Source organism: Bos indicus x Bos taurus, chromosome 25 (assembly GCF_003369695.1).
Source record: "Bos indicus x Bos taurus breed Angus x Brahman F1 hybrid chromosome 25, Bos_hybrid_MaternalHap_v2.0, whole genome shotgun sequence".
Classification (NCBI taxonomy): Eukaryota; Metazoa; Chordata; class Mammalia; order Artiodactyla; family Bovidae; genus Bos; species Bos indicus x Bos taurus.
The window spans coordinates 15986314-16002893 of record NC_040100.1 but is presented as its reverse complement, the minus strand read 5'-3'; the positions used below and the strand labels follow the sequence as shown (position 1 = coordinate 16002893).

The following is a 16580-nucleotide window of genomic DNA, read 5'->3' as shown; positions in this document are numbered from 1 at the left end:
TTGGTTACAAAGCAGAACATCTTTGGTCCTAGGAGCCAAAGACCTAAGAACAGCAAAACAGGAACCCCCAGGGGATTCTGGAGAACAGCATGTGAGTGGAGAGATTTTTCAGTTGAGAACAAAGTCGGGATTGGGAGGCCACAGGACACCTGACAGGCCCGGCTCTGCCCCAAGGAGTGGGAAACAAAGGTGAGTTGGTTCGAGGGACCAGAGAGAAACTCGCAAGGAGGAAATTCATGAGAGGAAACACTAAGGGCAAGAACAAGTCCAAAGGGACCCGGAAGAGGTTCCCAGCTCCAGCTTCTGGCCATCAGCACAGCCAAGGCCCCTAATACACAACTAAAGGCTTTTATTGGGAAAAGGAAGTTGACTGAAAAGTGGCCCCCAACATCTTCACTGCCTGAGGCAGCTGGGGCCTCCTCCACAGAGTCCAGCAAAGAAGGGACCACCAAACTGGGCCCTCAGGAAGCTCAGGTGTAGAGGTCAAAGTCAATCCGTTTGGAGTTGTAGAACTGGCCACCCGGGGGGTCCAGCTTCCGGCAATAAACGCCATCTGGGAAGTAGCCTTCGTTCACCCAGGTCTGCAGGAAGAGAGGGCAGAGGTGGGAGAGGACTGATGGGGTGGGGGGAGGGAGAGAAGAGGCACAGCAAAGTAGAGGGGAGCTTACCTGCATCTGGGTGCTGGTGAAGGGCCCGTACAGCTCAGCATCCCCTGTGTTCTCCCACTTATACTCCCACATCACATCCGCCAGACCATCTCCGGGTGACTCTACTTCTAAAATAACAGGCCGAGTCATTTGGGCCTCCAGTGGCCTGCCCCCTGTCCACAACCCCACTCCTCTGCCCTTCAATCTTACCTTCCCTCTGGGCAGGGGTTGGGGTCTGCAGCTCCCCTTCCGCCACTTCCTCAGCAAACATGTCCAGGGAGGGGGGCGGTGTGGGGTCACGGGGTCCCTGGGTCTGGCACGCCAACCCCTTCAGTCGCATGGCCAACCGTTCCCTTGTCTCCTGATACACTCCCAGGTTGCCCTGGGCCACCATCTGGTCGGCCAACCCGGAGAGCCGGTCAAGGCGCTGAGGGGAACTGGGCCGCCCGGGCCCCTTGCTGCCTTCTTTCCCTCCCCCTCGGGCTCCCAGACGCCTCAGTGCCCCAGCCACTGTCTCTCTTGGCAACATCAGTTCCAGAAGGCCCTCCAGGAGGGCTTGGGTGCTCATTGGTGTCTGGCCCAGGCTGTCCTCCTCCTCTGAGTCTGACGGTGGCCGCTGATCAGGTGGCCGCTCCCTGATCTTTACCTGCAATGGGAAAACACGAAGGTTTTATTTCTGACAAACTGCCAGCAAAGCCCAGGCCCAGATGCTAATCTCCGGGCCTCACCCAGTCAATGTTATCCAGCCAGCTGTCTCGGATTTGAGCATCCCGGTTCAGGAAATAGTTGCCGTCTGCATCAAAGTGGCCTTCCTCCATCTCTTCCTGCAAGTTGAAGGGTGTGATCCGCACACCTCCCTCACTGGGGAGCGTGGCTGCTTCCTGACCTGCACCCAGACAGACACAAGAATCCCATGCTAGGCGTGCAAGAGACAGGAGCCTCCCGTCCTCTACGACCCCAGAGGTCCCTGTTTGTTCCCCCAGCAAAAAGTCAATTCTTGGTACAGCTCACCTTCCACATCCTCTGAGGCCAAGATGTCATATTTGCTGGACCCTTCCTCCTCCTCCTCCTCCTCCTCATCGCTGTCCAAAGAGTGTTTGCCTTTGAAGCGGCTCCCGGGACCCCCTACCCCAGCTACAGGGTCCACCAACTGTGGGCAGGAGACAGAAGTTAAGAAAGAAGCATGTTACTGACTATGACCCCAAATACTCTTAGGATCTACACTCAAACTGAAAATCTTGCAAAACCGTATCTCAGAAATACACGGAAAAGCTGGCCCTTCCCATCCTTTCTTTGTCCCTCCAATCTCTCTTCTGGCTTCTAATTTATTTTTTTTCTCCCCTCATTCCGCCACAGAACAGAGGAGTCTGGCCCCCCTCACCTTTTTCTTGGGGACACTGATTTCATCCTCGTCATCATCTCCCACGCCTTGGAAGGTCACTTTCCTCTTTGGCATGACTGGACAGAAGGGCTTTTCCAAACTGAGCAGAAAGGGTGCAGATTAAGGGAACTGGGTGAGCAGGCAACTCCCCGCGAGGGGGCCCCCTGCACAACAGATCTTTCACTTGGCGGGTACTAGATCCACTTTGGGAAGGGAGGGAGTACAGAATCAGGAGCCGAAAGGGGAGCTGGCAGTCCACAAACCCCGTGGGACTTGGCTTAGCATCTACAGGAGCCGCTGGAGCGGAGACCCAAGAGCGGACGGGCGGAGGAGCTCCTACGGGCAACCCCCACCCTAGACGAGAGGAGACGGGCTCCCCCACGTGACCACCCTTATTCCAGGCCCCAGCAGTGCTGGGCGCGATGTGCTTCGCGGGCAAACACCCGCTCCACCACCCCCAGCTTCCTCAGAACCCGAGGGGCCCCGGCGGACCCAGGACCTAGCGCCCTGGCAGCCCCGCTCCTCCCTGCGCCGAACTCCCAACTCCGCGGGGTGACTCCCAACTGTCTTGGGCTGTGTACAAATTAGAAAGGCGGCAGGGCCACGGGGACACCAGCAGTCCCGCCGGCACGCGCTCACCTAAGGATCCAGGAAAGGTGGGGGAAGAAAAGGAGAGGTTTTCACCAGGGCTACATCCGGGCCACCCGCCCGCCACCACCCGGAAGAGAACTGCCGAAGGCGTCGGGGAAAGCCGGAAGTGGCTTCACTCGGGTTAGAACAACAACTGAAGGAGCGGGCGGAAGTACGCGCCGCGTGGGGAGAGACGCCCCCTCCCAGAAGTGACGCGAGCCGTGTGGGGCGACTGTGGTGACAAGAGGGGACATTTGAACGCCTAGACCCTGATCGGACGAGGATGGCCGGAAGTGGGCTCGGTTTCCTCCTACAACAGTAGAGGCTCTGAGGAGAAAGGGGCGCCCAGGTTCATGATGGAGGAACAAAGTCCCAGCAGGGCCGGTGGGTTCCTGCCCTAGTTTTCTCTTTCCCGGGTTGAGTCTCCTTTTCCCCACGGCTGGCTCTGCGCCCTTCATCATCTCATTAGAAATCCTGCCTTCCTGCTCTTGGCGTCCAGTTGTCCGTCCTTTGCTAGTCCGAGGTGTTGCCTTGCTCTTGTCCCAGAGGTTCTCCTGGAGGCTCCTGGGACACTTTCCGAACCCAGCTCCTTTTAGGACCCAGGGGAAGTCTAAAATCAGCCGCCTCCTAGCCCCTGGGCAAGTTCCTGGTTTGTGAGGTGGGAAGAGTCAAAAATAGGAGAGGTGGCAGTGGCACCTGTTCCCGGTACCGAGGCCTGAAGTCCCTTGTGCCCTCATCTCAGGTAGGCCTGGGAAAGGACTGTAGTGGACATCCGCCCCCCCACCCCACCCCAAACAGGACCCCAGCCCTACAGTCCTGCCCAGGTTTTGTAATTTGGCTCAAGGGGTAGAGCTGAGGTTGGGAGGTGGGTGGGAGGTCCCTCTTGAGAACTCAAGAGTTTGAATCCCTCTAGACCAAGACAGTGCCCAGAAAGAGCCTATTGGAGCCAGAGGAGGGCAGTGCGGGGGTACCCCAGATAACCAAATGAACCACTCCTCCTTTGTCTGCTCCTAGGGTTTCTTCCCACAGTGGGCTACCATGAAACTGCACCGAAAGTCCGTGCTCCGTTTCTTCCGTGGGTACAGAACACAGGCTCCAGACCGGGAGGGCATCCTGCTAAAGAAGGGGGCCCGAAATACCAGTTATCAGCGCCGCTGGTTCATCCTGCGAGGAAATCTCCTCTTCTACCTGGAACACCAGGCTGACCACACACCCCTGGGTCTCATCCTATTAGAGAACTGCCAGGTGGAGCCACGCCTTGGAGCCACAGAACCCTATGCCTTTACCATTCGGACTCCAGGGGGAGAAGGTGGGCGGGCCTACAGGCTGGCAGCAGAAAACCCGGAGGAGCTGAGAGCCTGGCTGTGGGCGTTGGCCAGAGCCACCTGGACGCGGCTGGCTGAGCTGCTACGCCCCCTGGAGGCCCAGTACCGGGAGCTGTGCCAGGCAGCTGGCCAAGAGCCCGGCTCACCCCCAGAGGACTGTGGCTCCCTAGCCATCCCCAGGACCCTTTTCAGCTTCCAGGAGTTGCACGAGCACTTTGGAAAGGAGATCCGGATGCTGCAGGCTGTCCACAGACAGTTTCAGGAGGCCAGTGACAACGGAGGCAGCAGATCCCCAACAGGTGGAGGTGAAGCAGGAACTCAACAACTGTGTTGATGAGCGACTAATAGACTAAAGGCCCAAAGGTACCTGCCAAGACCAGTCAACAGCTTCCAGAGACACCCAGATCCTTGCTAACTCATCACTCCCTCCCTCCTTGTCCTTAACCCCACTCATCAAATAACAAAGCAGAAGACAGGCCCAGGTACAACAGCAGGTTCTTTTCTGGTTCCTCAAAGCGCCGCACAGGGTTGGGGCAGAGACAGAAGAACATGTAAACATTGGGTTCCACCCCCTGGAGCTCGGGGGAAGACCCCTTACCCAGGAAGGGTAAGGACTGGAAGAGACAAAGTGAAAGGCAGGGGCCCTGGTCAGACAAAGCAGGGGAGGCCTGAGAATACAGAGAAAGGTGGGTGAAGAGGAAGGAGAGCAAGGAGGGTGGTGGTGGGAGGTGGGAGACATTTCCTGTTCCAGTGCGTGTCCCCTTAAATAAACTAGAGTGCAAGAACACTGGGGAGGGGGAACCAGAGAACAGAAGGAGGAGTGAACACCCCCACCCTGCGCCAACCAGGTCCTCTGTACATAATTACAACACAGAGATGTCCAGAAGGAGAGCAAGAAGGGCCTGGGCCCCCAGCCAGGAGCTGGGGAGACAGGCAGGACTGAAGGGGGTAAAGGAACCCAGATTCACTTCACGGGTAAGGGGAGTGACTGGAGTGTAAGAATCTGAAAACTGCTGACTCCCACTGCCACAAGTCACCCCTGTGATGACCAAAGGCCAATCAGGAGGGTGGCACCTGGGAAGGGACCCCACTTGGGCCGAGCTGGAAGTGAGGTGTCCACTGCTTCCCCCCGTTCTCTGACTGTCCTGGCCACGTGGGGATCAGTGGCTGGCACGGAGACGGCGAACAAGCCACTTTCCTCAGAAAGAGGGACAGCCTGCCAAGGGTGGGTTGGGAGCAACACCCCAGGCTAGGTCTGCTCTTGACTGAGGGAAAAGAGGGGGCCACGCAGTCCAGCCCCAGGGCAGAGGTCAGAAGTACGCATCCTGCCGGGCCTCTGATGCTGAGGACCTGTCCCCGCCGTCCTGGGGGGTGGGCGGTCCATCTGCCTTTCGACGCAGCGAGAGCTTCCTGCCCTGGGCCTTCTTCTCCTGCTTCTGCCGCTCCTTCTCCTGTTTCTGCTGCTCCTTCTCCTGCTTCTGCCGCTCCTTCTCCTGCTTCTCCCGTTCTTTTTCCTGTTTCTGCCGCTCCTTCTCGCGTTCCTTTTCCTGTTTTTGCCGCTCCTTCTCCTGCCTCCGGGCCTCCTTGCTGCTGGGGGCCAGAGGGGCGCTGTTGCCAGTAGGCGAAGGAAGGGATGGACGCAGTCCCTCGGCGGTGACCACGGGCCCTGGGGCAGGCCCCGCGCTGGCCCTGCGGACGGGAGGGGGTGGGGAGGGGACCCCTCCACCTGCCCGGGAGCCCCGGCTCTTGAGGCCAGGGAGGCTGAGGAGGCTGGAGGAGGGGCCCAGGGGGGGCAGCTGCCGCCGGCGCTCCTCGTGGATGGCTCGGGAACCGTGTAATCTCCGTGAGGGCCGATACTGCAGCTCGCCCCGGGTCTCCAGCCACTTCTTGAGCTGGGCTGCGTTCTCTCGCTCAATCAGTGCTTCTGTCACTTGGAGGTTGGTCACCTAGATGGAGAAGACATGGGTACCAGGGTGAGGTGGGGGGTGGGGATCTACTGAAGCGGGTGTGAGGTACGCTAAGGCCAGGACCTACCTCATGCACCAGGAAGTCCTCCTGCATGCACTGCTGGGGCAAGTTCCGCAGCTGCTCCATGGTCTCATACATGCCTTGGCAGGAGCGCAGCTTTTCCACCGAGCCCAGCGTGTGCCGCAGCAGCACCAGGGCCACCCGGAAGATGATCTTGACGCCTGCAGGCCCAAAGAGAAGAGGCCATGGGTGATCAGCCTAGGGGTCTCAGCCTGGCCCGTGCACGCGGTACTCACAGCCCCCATCCCTGTGTATTGCTGACCCGACAGATGAGGAAATGGAGGCCTCAAGAAGGAGAAAATGAGCTGCCATGGGTTTTAGGTTCCTGGGAGGTAAAGCAAGCTGTGGCTGGTGGCAGAGCCAATAAGATCAAGTCTCAGTTTCTCCAGCCCCAAGATGGATCTCAGTGAAGCAGCCTTCCGTCAGCAGGCCCCACTCTGGCAGCCACCATGGAAACCCCAGTCCCCCTCCTGGCCTGCGTGGCTACAGAAGTACCTTCACAGAAGAACATATCCCAGACCCGGAGCACTGAAGCCCAGGGCAGGGTGCGGGCGAAGATGCACATGAACCACTCTGTCATGTAGAGCACGGGATCGATGCGCTGCCGTCGTAGGTGCCGATGCGCCAGTGGGGAGGCCCGGCGCAACAGGGCGAAGAAGATCTCTCCGTCCAGCTGAATGGCCTCCTGGAGATGGGATGAGCCATGAGAAGAGGCCCCTGGGTGTGGGCCCCCTGGGGTGGGACTGGTGCTGGCAGTTGGATCCCATCCATGAGGCGGGATGCTCAGCTCTGCAGAGGGCCCAGAACAGCCAGCCAGAAGGGCACCGGGTGAGGCAGGCCCAGCCTGCGCCGCAGTCCTAGGGACAAACCGTAGCCCCAGGCGCACCAGCCTCCACACACTCACCAGCCCTGCGCTGTAGTAACCAGGGAGGTACTTGTCGCAGATCTGCACCAGGCACCAGAAGGCTTGCTGAGAAGGACAAGAACAAGGAGGGAGGGGTGGGGCCAGAGGAACGGGGCAGGGAGCTCCCCCGTCACCCCTGCAGACCCGGCCCCTCCCCGACCAGGTCCGGCGTCTGCTGACCTCGGCAGGCATGTGCATGAGCAACACCGCGGCCACGGGGGCCTGGGCCTGGCAGTAGCCCTCGTCAGGCCGGTAGATCGTGTAGGCCTTCAGGATTCGATACAGGTCCTGCTGCCTGTGGGCATAGGGAAAGACCATAGGGGCAATCACAGCAGTTGGGAGCTCCCTGTCCCCAAACAAACCCCCCACCAACCCCACCCCAGACTCCCCCAGAGCTTGTGCAGGATCAGCCCCGGAGCTGTACCACCACACACCTGATCTAGCTACCTTCCTGATCCTGCCTCCTGAGCTTAAGCCAAAGTCTCAGATCATCATGGAGGCTTTCTCCCAGGTTCCGGCCTTCTACCCTTGCTGCACACCCACGTGCTCCCTACCCATTCCCCACACAGGCTCTGCTCTCTCTCCATCTGCCACCATCCGTAAACCCTCAAGGTCACCTTCTCCAGGAAGCTCTCGACAACCGCGGCATCGGCCCTCCTCTGGCACTGTCTGCGTGCTTTAACCTCCCAGCAGGCACTCTCCCAGGGCAGGGCCCGCCGTATCTGTCTGACTGGATTTCATCAGTTTCCCCCCAGGCCAGGGCCTTGGTTCTCATGGAGTCCTGGGAAGCCAGCTGGGCCTCAGATTTTCCTCTTATCTCTGCATCCAGAAGAATACACTCTGCCCCAGATCTGTCCCTTTTGCTTGAGGGTGCTCCATGGCTCCCTCCATGGTATGAGGGAACTCCAACCCCTCAGCTCCCCATTAGACAGCAGAGGGCCCGCCACCCCTCCCCACGGCTGGTCGTCACATCCATCAACACTACATTCTGGATTTCACTCGTGTCTAGGCCTTCTTTCCACCTCCACAGTTACTGAGCAGCAGCCCTTCATCTCTTAACTAGGGAAATGTTCATAACCTCCCAGATCCTCTCCCTGCCTCCAGTCACACACTCCTGACCACAGCCTACAACAGTGTTTCTCAAAATTCAGTCACTGAAGTGTGACCTTCATTTGTGCTTTATCTGCACCCTGCCCCACTGTTATTTTTTCTCTACTTTGTAATAACATCCATGAAATGACAGGTTTGATATACTAGTTATTTCACCTAATATGTATTAAATATGTAACTTCCACAAGCTCTCACGCTACTTTGACCCATCTGCCTGATTCTGTGCCTCTGCCTCCTCCCGCTGCTATGAGTGAACTATTTGTGAATCTGACCAACCACAGCCTTTCCACTGGGTCCCATCCCCTCTTGCCTACATAGGCCATCCTTCCAGCAACCTTCCGATCACTTGTGTATCATCCATTTTTCTCTAACTACAGATGCTGGCAGCATACCAACATGTCAGCTTATAAAAAATAAAAAAATCTATCTATCCAACTTTCTCCTCTGAATATCACACCATTTCTTTCCTGCCTGTTCAGGCAAACCCACCCAGAGTACAGACTTGCTATCCTCAGTTTCTTTCCTCCCATCCTCCAGTTGGACTTTAGTCCTTGCTCCACACAAAACCGCTTTTATCAAGGTCACCAATGACCTCCACATTGCTAAATCCGGAGGTCAGTTTACAGATTTGACTTGAGTCGATCCATCAGCAGCACTTCAAAGAGCTGATCCTGAAACTTCTCTTCACTTTCCTTCCAGGAAACACTCTCCTGGTTTTCCTTCTAGCTTTTTCCAGTCTCCTTTACAGGTCCTTTCCCATCTTCCTATTCTTGAAACATTAGCACTGTAGGCTCAGTCTCTGAACACCTTCCTTTCATACCTACACTTCCTGCTTTGATGACCTCATATAGTCCCACGGGTGAGATCTGGTCCCATCTAGAGGCAGACATCTCTCAACTTCCAATTTATCTCCAGTTTAAATCTCTCCCAGACTTCTCTGGTGGTCCAGTGCTTAAGACTCCACACTCCTAGTGCAGGGGGCACAGCTTTGATTCCTGGTTGGGGAACTAAGATTCTACATGCCAAATAGCATGACCAAAAAAAAACCTCTCCCTGGATGTTGTGTATATTGTATATCCAGCTTACCTGGCATCTCACCTGGATGTCCAGTGAGTATTTCAAACTTCACATTCACAAAATGAGTTCCTGATATACCCCTCAAGGTTACTTTTCCCCATCTACCCATATCAATATATTGTAACTACATTCATTCTAGTTTCTAAGACCAAGAACCTTAAGAGTCTTCCTTATCTACTCTCTCTTCTACTCTCTCTCACACACCACTCCACATCTAATCCACTGGCAAATCCTTTTGGTTCTACCTTGAAAATATATTCAGAGTTCAACCCCTCCTCCCCACAGTTCCACTGCTACCACCCTGATCTATCTACCATTGTCTCTGTCTGGGATTATGGCAACAGTCAACCTGGTCTCTGTTTCTGCCCTTGTCTCCAATCGTCTATTCTCACCACAGCAGCCAGAACAATCCTAGGGGTTTTTTTTGGCAGAGTTGCACAGTATGTGGGATCTTAGTTCCCAACCAGGAATCCCAGGAATCAAACCCATGCCCCCAGCAGTGGAAGCATGAGTCTTAGCCACTGGACCACCTGGGAAGTCCCAGAATGATTCTTTTAAAACACAAGTCAGATCAGGTCACTTGTAACCCCATATCCACTCACGTTCTCTATTGGCCTTTCTTGCTTTAAACTCTTCTATTTATCACCATTGTACATACAACATATTTTCATTCTTTGTTGTCTATCCCTACTAAAATATAATAAGCCTGGAGAGGGCAGGAATTTTTATCTTTCATTCACTGCTATCATCTGTAACTAAAACAATACCTAGAAGATAGCAGGTGCTTGATAAGCACTTGCTGAGAGGATGAACTTACTGTTAAAGTTTATCCACGTGCTCCCACATGGAGCTGAGAACCATCTAAAAACATCTGGCACACTACTAGGGAGCGATATATAGACTTCTTGAGGAAGTCTGGCAAACAGAACAAAAACCGAACGGCCCTGGCACAGCATTTAAGGGCCCTTAACTACTTTGCCAGCTTCAGCAGCTCTATCCAATGCCACTGCCCAGACAGAGCTTACATAACCCCCGAGCCAGGAAAAACCCTGCCCCTTGCTCTGCTTCTATCTATCCTTCAAAACCTCACTCACATGCAACCTCCCCATTGAGGCTTTGATGTGTCCCACCTCCCCGTCACCAGTACCCCCACACCTCTCCCCCATCACCCCAAGTCAGTGTCTCCCTCCCTGGACCCATCCTTCAGTATGTCTTAATACTCAACTCATGAAAGACCACTCCTGCAGAATTCCTGGAAGGCAAGAACTGTTTTAAGCCCAGCCCTGCATCCACCCACCACGGACTCACACAATCAGGTTGCCTTACCCGTGCCCGCCTCGAGCAGCAAACATCTCGTGGAAAGGGAACTGGCGGTGCAGGTCCTTCTCGATCACATCCAGCCACTTAGGGTCCCCAGGAGCTCGTTCCAGCTCCTGCAGTGGGACAGCTGAGATTACCTCAGACTCTGGGGGTATGGATGATGGCCCTCACACAGACTGTGTCACATAGCCCCACACCCTGGAGCTGTGCGCACCTCAAACTTGCCCGGGTTCTGCTCCAGGAGTTCCTTGCTATTGGACAGGTATTGCCAGGCCTTGGCTCTGAGGGAGGAGGGGATCCCCTTCCGGCAACGCAGCTTCACCTAAGGCAGGGTGGCCAGCAGGGGAACAGCTTCAGGGATAGCCACAGCCTCCAAGCCTTCCCCTGAAGCCCTCAGGCTCCCTGGGACACCTGACCTGGCCTTCTATCTTTTAAAGTTACTCCTTCCCCAGGCCCAAGAACCACCTACCCGCAACATGGTCCAGAGAGCAGGTAAGATCAGGTTCCTGGGCTTCCCCAGAGCCCGTGGGCCCACCCTGTCCTCCCCACCCCTACCACATCCACGGCCCTGCCCACCACAGCCTTCTCAAACCTTCTGGAAACGCCGTGACAGCCACTTATCCCAGTGACTGAACATCTCCAGCCATTTGAGCTCCCGCTGCCGAGCCACATCCACAGGAATGGAGCTTTCTCTGAGGATATGGGGAGTAGGAAAAAAGTCAGTAGCAGCAGTATAAATCCTGATTGCTGGAGGAACTGAGGCAAGCCACCTCCCAATCTCCAACGAGAGCCCAGACCACAAACACATTCTGTGAGCTATCAACACATCAGGATGTCTGGTCACTGGGCCCTTCAAGGCCCTAATTCACCACACTGAAAGAAATTCCTTTTGGACGGAATCTCCGAACAGAGATCACATTCTCATGTTGGACCTCTGTACAGAGGCTGTGTTCAAATCCCACTTCTGACACATAAAAGTTGGGGAGAGAGTACAGGATATGTATAAAGTATACTTTGTACTGGGGCTTCCTGGGTGGCTTAGGTGGTAAAGAACCTGCCTGCAACGCAGGAGACACAGGTTCGATCCCTGGGTTGGGAAGATCCCCCCTGGAGAGGGGAATGGCTACCCACTCCAGTATTCTTGTCTGGAGAATTCCATGGACAAAGGAGCCTGGCAGGCTACAGTCCATGGGGTCGCAAAGAGTCAGACACAACTTAGCAGCTAACACTTTCACTTTCACTTCACATATTTTGCATTAGATCTTCACCACTTACTCACTGTGTGGCCTTGGGCAAGTCATTCTCTAAGCCCCAGTTTCCTCATTTGTAAGATGGAGGAAAAAACAGTATCACCTAGCACGGCCTCAGTGAGTAAACAGCAATTATTATCCACAAAATTAAACACAGAACAAATATCTGTCTCCTTAGAAGCCACTGAGTTTCCTTCTACCAGACTCTTGAGATCCCTTGAACCATCTGCAATTTCCTCTACCTCCTCCTCCTTGGAATCACCCCAGATTACCAAGCAAATGAAGCTCTCCTTGCACTGCCTGCTCACTGTTCTAGCAAAGCTTCACTCACACTCAAGATACCGCATCAGTCTTAAAACAGTTACTTGGAGGAGCCAGCACTAGGTGAGTGGAATGGAAGAAAATGCATGTTCCCAGATAGACCTGAGCTCAAATCCCACTTGTCCCTTGGAAACTGGGGAGTCTTAGTAAGTGAGAATCAAGTCTCTTCCTTATCTGTTAAAAGGGATGCCACTGCCTACATCACCAAGTTAGAAGAGGACTACTGAGAAACTGTATATAAAGGACTGTTAAATGGGAGGTTTAATGTTAGTTTCTTCTGTCCCAGAAGCTCCTTAAACTGAAAGGTGATTTCTCATTAATCTCTATCTTAAAAGTCAATTCCAAACTCTACTAAAGGCCAGGAGGAGTAAGATCCCTTTCCGGCCCTCGAAATGTCAGAAGCTAGCAGAGGGATGACTGCAATGTGATGAGGGAAACGCAATGACAAAGATGCACTGAAGAGGCAGCTAACTGAAGTAGGGGCAACAGATATCAGAGGTTTCCTGGAGGAAAGGACATCAGAGGGAAGCCATGAAGGACTGAGTAAAAGATGGCAGGAAAAGACCAGGAGAAGGGCATTCCTGGCTGATGATACAGCCTGAGTATGCAGGGAGAAAGACCACAATCACTTCAACAGGACACAGCCCACAGCACACGGTGAAAAGTGGTGGGGAAGAGGACCAGAGAGGCTGTCAGGGCTGATAATGAGGAACCTGTGTCCAGGCTAAAGCTTAAACTTTATCCTGTGGACAGTGGGGAGCCGCCAAAAGCTTGTAAGATAACGTGCCCCACGGTCAGCCTGACCTCAGAAGTAGATTCTGCCAGCGTGAAGATGGATTTTAGAAGGACAAAATCACAAAGCTGAGAGTTAGCACCCAGCACAGTGCCCGGTACACAAGAGGGGCTCACTAAAATCCAATTCAATCCAAGTTCCTTAGGGCAGGATAGCTCGGAGGAGAGCACCATAGGTCACGCGGATCCAAATGATTTGAATGGGGCAATTCACTCGATTGCTCTAATCCTGTTTCTTCATCTGTGAATTAGGTACAACAATGCCTCCGTCATGCATGGGAAAGCACCAGCCTTCCCCGCACAGGACCGTGAATGTTGATGTTCGAAGATTTTCTGAAATTTTGTTGTTGTTGTTGGATTATACACCCTGCATTCTTTAGAATACCCTCCCACAGGGCTTCCCCCAACTGACCCCAACACATACAGCCATGACTAAATCCTCCTCGTTCTCCACAATTCAGATCAGTCTGGCTAAATTCCCAGCCTGGGCACAAGATTCCCTCCCCTAGGTGCTCACAAAACCCCGTGATGATCTCCAGGCTAAACCTAACATATGATGTCGAAACCAACGGTTTAAGTATTTGTCTCTCCCTCTAGATGATGAGCACCTTGAAATGCCTATTTGATCCTTAGTACCCAGCACAGGGCCTGGCACCGGGGTTCTCTGGCAAAGCTGTACACTGAACTGACCAGCAGGTTAAAGGGGTACAGGACCAATGGGCAGCATCCAAAGAGAGGAAAGGAAGAAGTCAGAAGTAATTACACCCCCACCTTAGGAGTGACTCAGGCGCCTGGAGGGAACTAGGAAAGAGTAAGCCCGGCTAGGGAGATGAGGAAATGGGGAAGAGGCCTCCCCACCCCCTTTCCTTCAGTGAAAACACAAGCCTGCTCTTCTGTTTCACAGAGATGCCCTGCCTTCAGGTCTCTCTTCCATCACACTTCCCCAACTCATCACCCCATCAGACCTAGGGCTACTGGGGACAGGTGCTTGCATCCCTCCAGACTTTGCCCCTGAGGGGCCAACAATCTCTATCAGAACCCCGGTCTGGTCAAACCTCCAGACTATCCGGCCTGTAGCTGGAGACTCCCATCAAGGAGCTGTGACAACCGGAGTATCATCTCATTCTACCTTTCACTTCATAGAGGAGGCAAGTGAGGCCCTAACTCCAATGGAGAAGGCACTCACTCGAGGGCACGCAACACACCACCAAAGGCAAGGCTTAGACTCAAACCCAGAACTCCTGACACCTGGTCTGAAACCTTAACAGGCTGGTGCCACAGAAAACCTCAGGATGCTCTAGGCAGGATAGGATCCTTAAGCATCCCACTCCCACTGGTCACTCCCTGGATCCTCAGAGGAGGATGCGCTGAGACAGTGCAGGCAAGGTGTATCCTTTCCTCCCCATCCCGCCCCACCTCTGCTTCCTTGAAACAGGCCCACTGGGTACTCACAGGCTGCCTGAATACTGGCTGCCCCCAAGGAAGCCGTACTTGTCCGTCTTGCGCAGAGCCAGACCGTTTATCTCAGAGTCTGAGCCCATGGAGCTCACATCATCCGCCAAGGACTCCAGGGTCCCAGACATGAGGCTCACGGAGTCCAAGTAGCTCAGGGTGTCTGGGGCCTGCCCTCGAGGCCCAGAGATGCCAGGTCCCAGGCTGGACATGGAGCCTAGGTCCTGAGAGTTTTCAGCGGGCTCCGGAGCTGGAGTCACCGTCACGACAGCTACCTGGGCCTCACATGTCCCTGGAGGGCCTGTGCCAGGCCCTGAAGGGTCCTCGGGAGCCTGTCCGGTTGATGCTGATGTTGCTGCCGCAGCTCCATGTCCACTTGTCACCTGTCCTGCTGTCACAGCTGCAATCCGTGCAGTCACACCTGAGGCCACTGTGGTTCCCGGCTTGGGGGCGAGAGGGGGTTTGGCTGTCAGGGCCCCAGGAGCCGTTCTTGAAGGGGTCCTGGTGAGGGTCCCAGGTCCAGGATCGGGTGAGGTTATAGCCTCCTCCGTCTTCGGAGGGTCTGCCCCTGGGGCCTGAGGCACGGACATCTCGGCTCCAGCCACAGCCTCGGGCACCAAGGGCTCCGGGCCGGAGACCTGCGCCCTGGGGGCATCGGGTGAGGCCTCCAGAGTCAGTCCCACCTCCGTGCTGGCTGTGACCGTCGGGCCGGGGACCGAGTCTGAGGTCTGGGTCAGACCCGGTACCCATGCGGGCCGCGCCTCCCCGGGGGCCACCAGGGTGACCGGGGCCGAAGTGGCCGTAGTCACTGGCGGCCCCGGAGCCACCACCAGGACGGGCCCGGCCCGAGAGCCGCGGGGCGGCGGCGAAGGGGCCGCGGGGGCGCCATGACGGCGCGGCGGGGCCACCAGGGGCGCCGGGCCCGTCTCCATGTCCGCGGGCCGCCCCTCACATCCCCCCGCAGCGGCGGCCGCAAAAGGCGCCGCCCCTCAGGCCGCTCCGCGCCGCCCGCCGAGGAAGGGGAGAAGGCGAAGGGCGCGGCCCGGCGCGCGCCGGGGTCGAGGGCGGCGCGCGGGCGGCTGCCCAGCGCGCGGAGCCGGGGAAAGGGTCCCGGGTCGCCAGGCGCCGGGGTCTCGCTCGCGCCCTCTACCTCCCTCTCGCTCTCTCGCCGCCGCCCCCTCCCTCCCGCTTCGGGCGAGCGGCCGACCTCGCGCCTGCGCACACGCCCCGGTGCCGGCCAAGGGGCCTGCGTCTCGGCGCTTTACGCCTGCGCACGGGCAGTCCCATCGCGCTCCTTTTTTCTCCCGCCTCGTCAGAGGTCTTGGACGAATAATAGGAGAGAGGGAACTGGGTTTCTGCCAATCGTTGGGAGGGTGGGTGGGGCTGGAGGTGGGAAGGGGGTGGGTAATTTGGGAAGAGGAAACAGAGAAGGCGGAGGGTTATAAAACCAATGAGAGGGCGGGTGAAACCTAGAGGAGGCGGGACGAAGGGATTAACTAATAGAAAAGCGGAAAGCCGAACCTCCTGGCCAATAAAGATGACTGAAGAGTGACAGACCGTGGAAGGAGGCGGGTGCTGTGCGAGAAGAGGCGGGCCTACCTAAAAAAGAATGGTTAAAAGGGAGCCAATGAAAAGGGAAGTGGGCGGAGGTCAGGTTGACAGACAGAGATAGCTATTTGGGCGACGACAGACAGCATCCGCAGTCAATAGCAGCTGAGGGATTCTTTGGGTCTTCCAAGAAGGTCTGGAAGGAATGACAGCTGCGAGGGGCGGGCCAAATTTGCGATTAATTTGCCTCATCAGCCAATGAATGCATCCTCTCACTTTAGCAATAAGGGAGGGAGAGAGACAGCTGTCTCAGCCAATGGCAACATCCAAAGGAAAGGGGTGCTACCAGCAGACGGTGCCAAGCCAGGGATGTCGGTGACAACCGGAGACAAGCGCGGGAGGGGGTGACAGTTGGGGACAGCGCGGAGAGGGGCGGGGTTCGGGGGCATTGGTGAAACCCTTAGCCAATAAGCGCCACGCTGTCCTGCCTGAGTCCTCTCTTGGGCCAGTTCTCCTTTCAGCTCCCAAACCCACCACGGGGCACTTGATTAGGTGCTCTCTGATCAAGTACTCTTGCCCTTCACTCTGTCTCCAATTCTTATCCCAGTCCGCTACAAACCCCAGGTGACTATAACAAGAGCCCCCAAATCCTGTAAGTGACTCATCCTTCTGGATCCACCATTTCCTGCGGGTATCCCAACCCCTAGGTCCCTGTCCTCAGATCCATCTATCTGAGCTCCTCCCAGAATCCAGGCTCCAGTTCCTCAGAACTCATCCTCCGAGTGCCCCCTCCAT

The 16580-nt window shown here is 55.8% G+C and overlaps 3 protein-coding genes across 6 annotated transcripts; 1 reads left to right on the top strand and 2 right to left on the bottom strand.

Moving 5' to 3' along the window:
* Positions 1 to 331: 331 nt before the first annotated feature.
* Positions 332 to 3886, bottom strand: CD2BP2 (CD2 cytoplasmic tail binding protein 2). Of its 3 annotated transcripts, none has more exons than XM_027527544.1 (7): positions 2668 to 2759; positions 2029 to 2128; positions 1659 to 1797; positions 1376 to 1533; positions 858 to 1293; positions 669 to 772; positions 332 to 581 (listed from the first exon to the last, which is right to left on the bottom strand). In XM_027527544.1, the coding sequence occupies exons 2-7, from the start codon at positions 2101 to 2103 to the stop codon at positions 471 to 473; spliced, it is 1023 nt and encodes a 340-aa protein (XP_027383345.1). In that variant the 5' UTR covers positions 2104 to 2128; positions 2668 to 2759; the 3' UTR covers positions 332 to 470. The 3 variants fall into 3 exon arrangements, with proteins under 3 accessions (XP_027383345.1, XP_027383344.1, XP_027383343.1); XM_027527543.1 differs by lacking the exon at positions 2668 to 2759 and adding an exon at positions 3798 to 3886 and having other exon boundaries at positions 333 to 581; positions 669 to 775; XM_027527542.1 differs by having other exon boundaries at positions 333 to 581; positions 669 to 775; positions 2668 to 2754.
* LOC113883650 (sesquipedalian-1-like) lies at positions 2808 to 4476 on the top strand. 2 transcript variants are annotated; one of them, XM_027527546.1, is made up of 2 exons: positions 2808 to 3042; positions 3673 to 4476. In XM_027527546.1, the coding sequence occupies exon 2, from the start codon at positions 3697 to 3699 to the stop codon at positions 4315 to 4317; it is 621 nt and encodes a 206-aa protein (XP_027383347.1). In that variant the 5' UTR covers positions 2808 to 3042; positions 3673 to 3696; the 3' UTR covers positions 4318 to 4476. The 2 variants fall into 2 exon arrangements, with proteins under 2 accessions (XP_027383347.1, XP_027383348.1); XM_027527547.1 differs by lacking the exon at positions 2808 to 3042 and adding an exon at positions 3049 to 3400.
* Positions 4462 to 15501, bottom strand: TBC1D10B (TBC1 domain family member 10B). The gene is made up of 9 exons (XM_027527540.1): positions 14238 to 15501; positions 11015 to 11114; positions 10637 to 10744; positions 10429 to 10535; positions 7096 to 7210; positions 6916 to 6981; positions 6507 to 6696; positions 6018 to 6172; positions 4462 to 5929 (listed from the first exon to the last, which is right to left on the bottom strand). The coding sequence occupies exons 1-9, from the start codon at positions 15167 to 15169 to the stop codon at positions 5294 to 5296; spliced, it is 2409 nt and encodes an 802-aa protein (XP_027383341.1). The 5' UTR covers positions 15170 to 15501; the 3' UTR covers positions 4462 to 5293.
* Positions 15502 to 16580: the final 1079 nt, after the last annotated feature.

Excerpts from the sequence above, each read along its gene's own strand:
- CD2BP2 (XM_027527543.1), bottom strand. The coding sequence starts at position 2,103 with ATGCCAAAGAGGAAAGTGACCTTCCAAGGCGTGGGAGATGATGACGAG. Across the intron at positions 1,294-1,375 it reads GGCTGGATAACATTGACTGG|GTAAAGATCAGGGAGCGGCC; the intron begins GTGAGGCCCGGA and ends TTCCCATTGCAG. Across the intron at positions 582-668 it reads TCACCAGCACCCAGATGCAG|ACCTGGGTGAACGAAGGCTA; the intron begins GTAAGCTCCCCT and ends CTCTTCCTGCAG.
- LOC113883650 (XM_027527546.1), top strand. The coding sequence starts at position 3,697 with ATGAAACTGCACCGAAAGTCCGTGCTCCGTTTCTTCCGTGGGTACAGA.
- TBC1D10B (XM_027527540.1), bottom strand. The coding sequence starts at position 15,169 with ATGGAGACGGGCCCGGCGCCCCTGGTGGCCCCGCCGCGCCGTCATGGC. Across the intron at positions 10,745-11,014 it reads TGTCACGGCGTTTCCAGAAG|GTGAAGCTGCGTTGCCGGAA; the intron begins GTTTGAGAAGGC and ends ACCCTGCCTTAG. Across the intron at positions 10,536-10,636 it reads AGAACCCGGGCAAGTTTGAG|GAGCTGGAACGAGCTCCTGG; the intron begins GTGCGCACAGCT and ends GTCCCACTGCAG.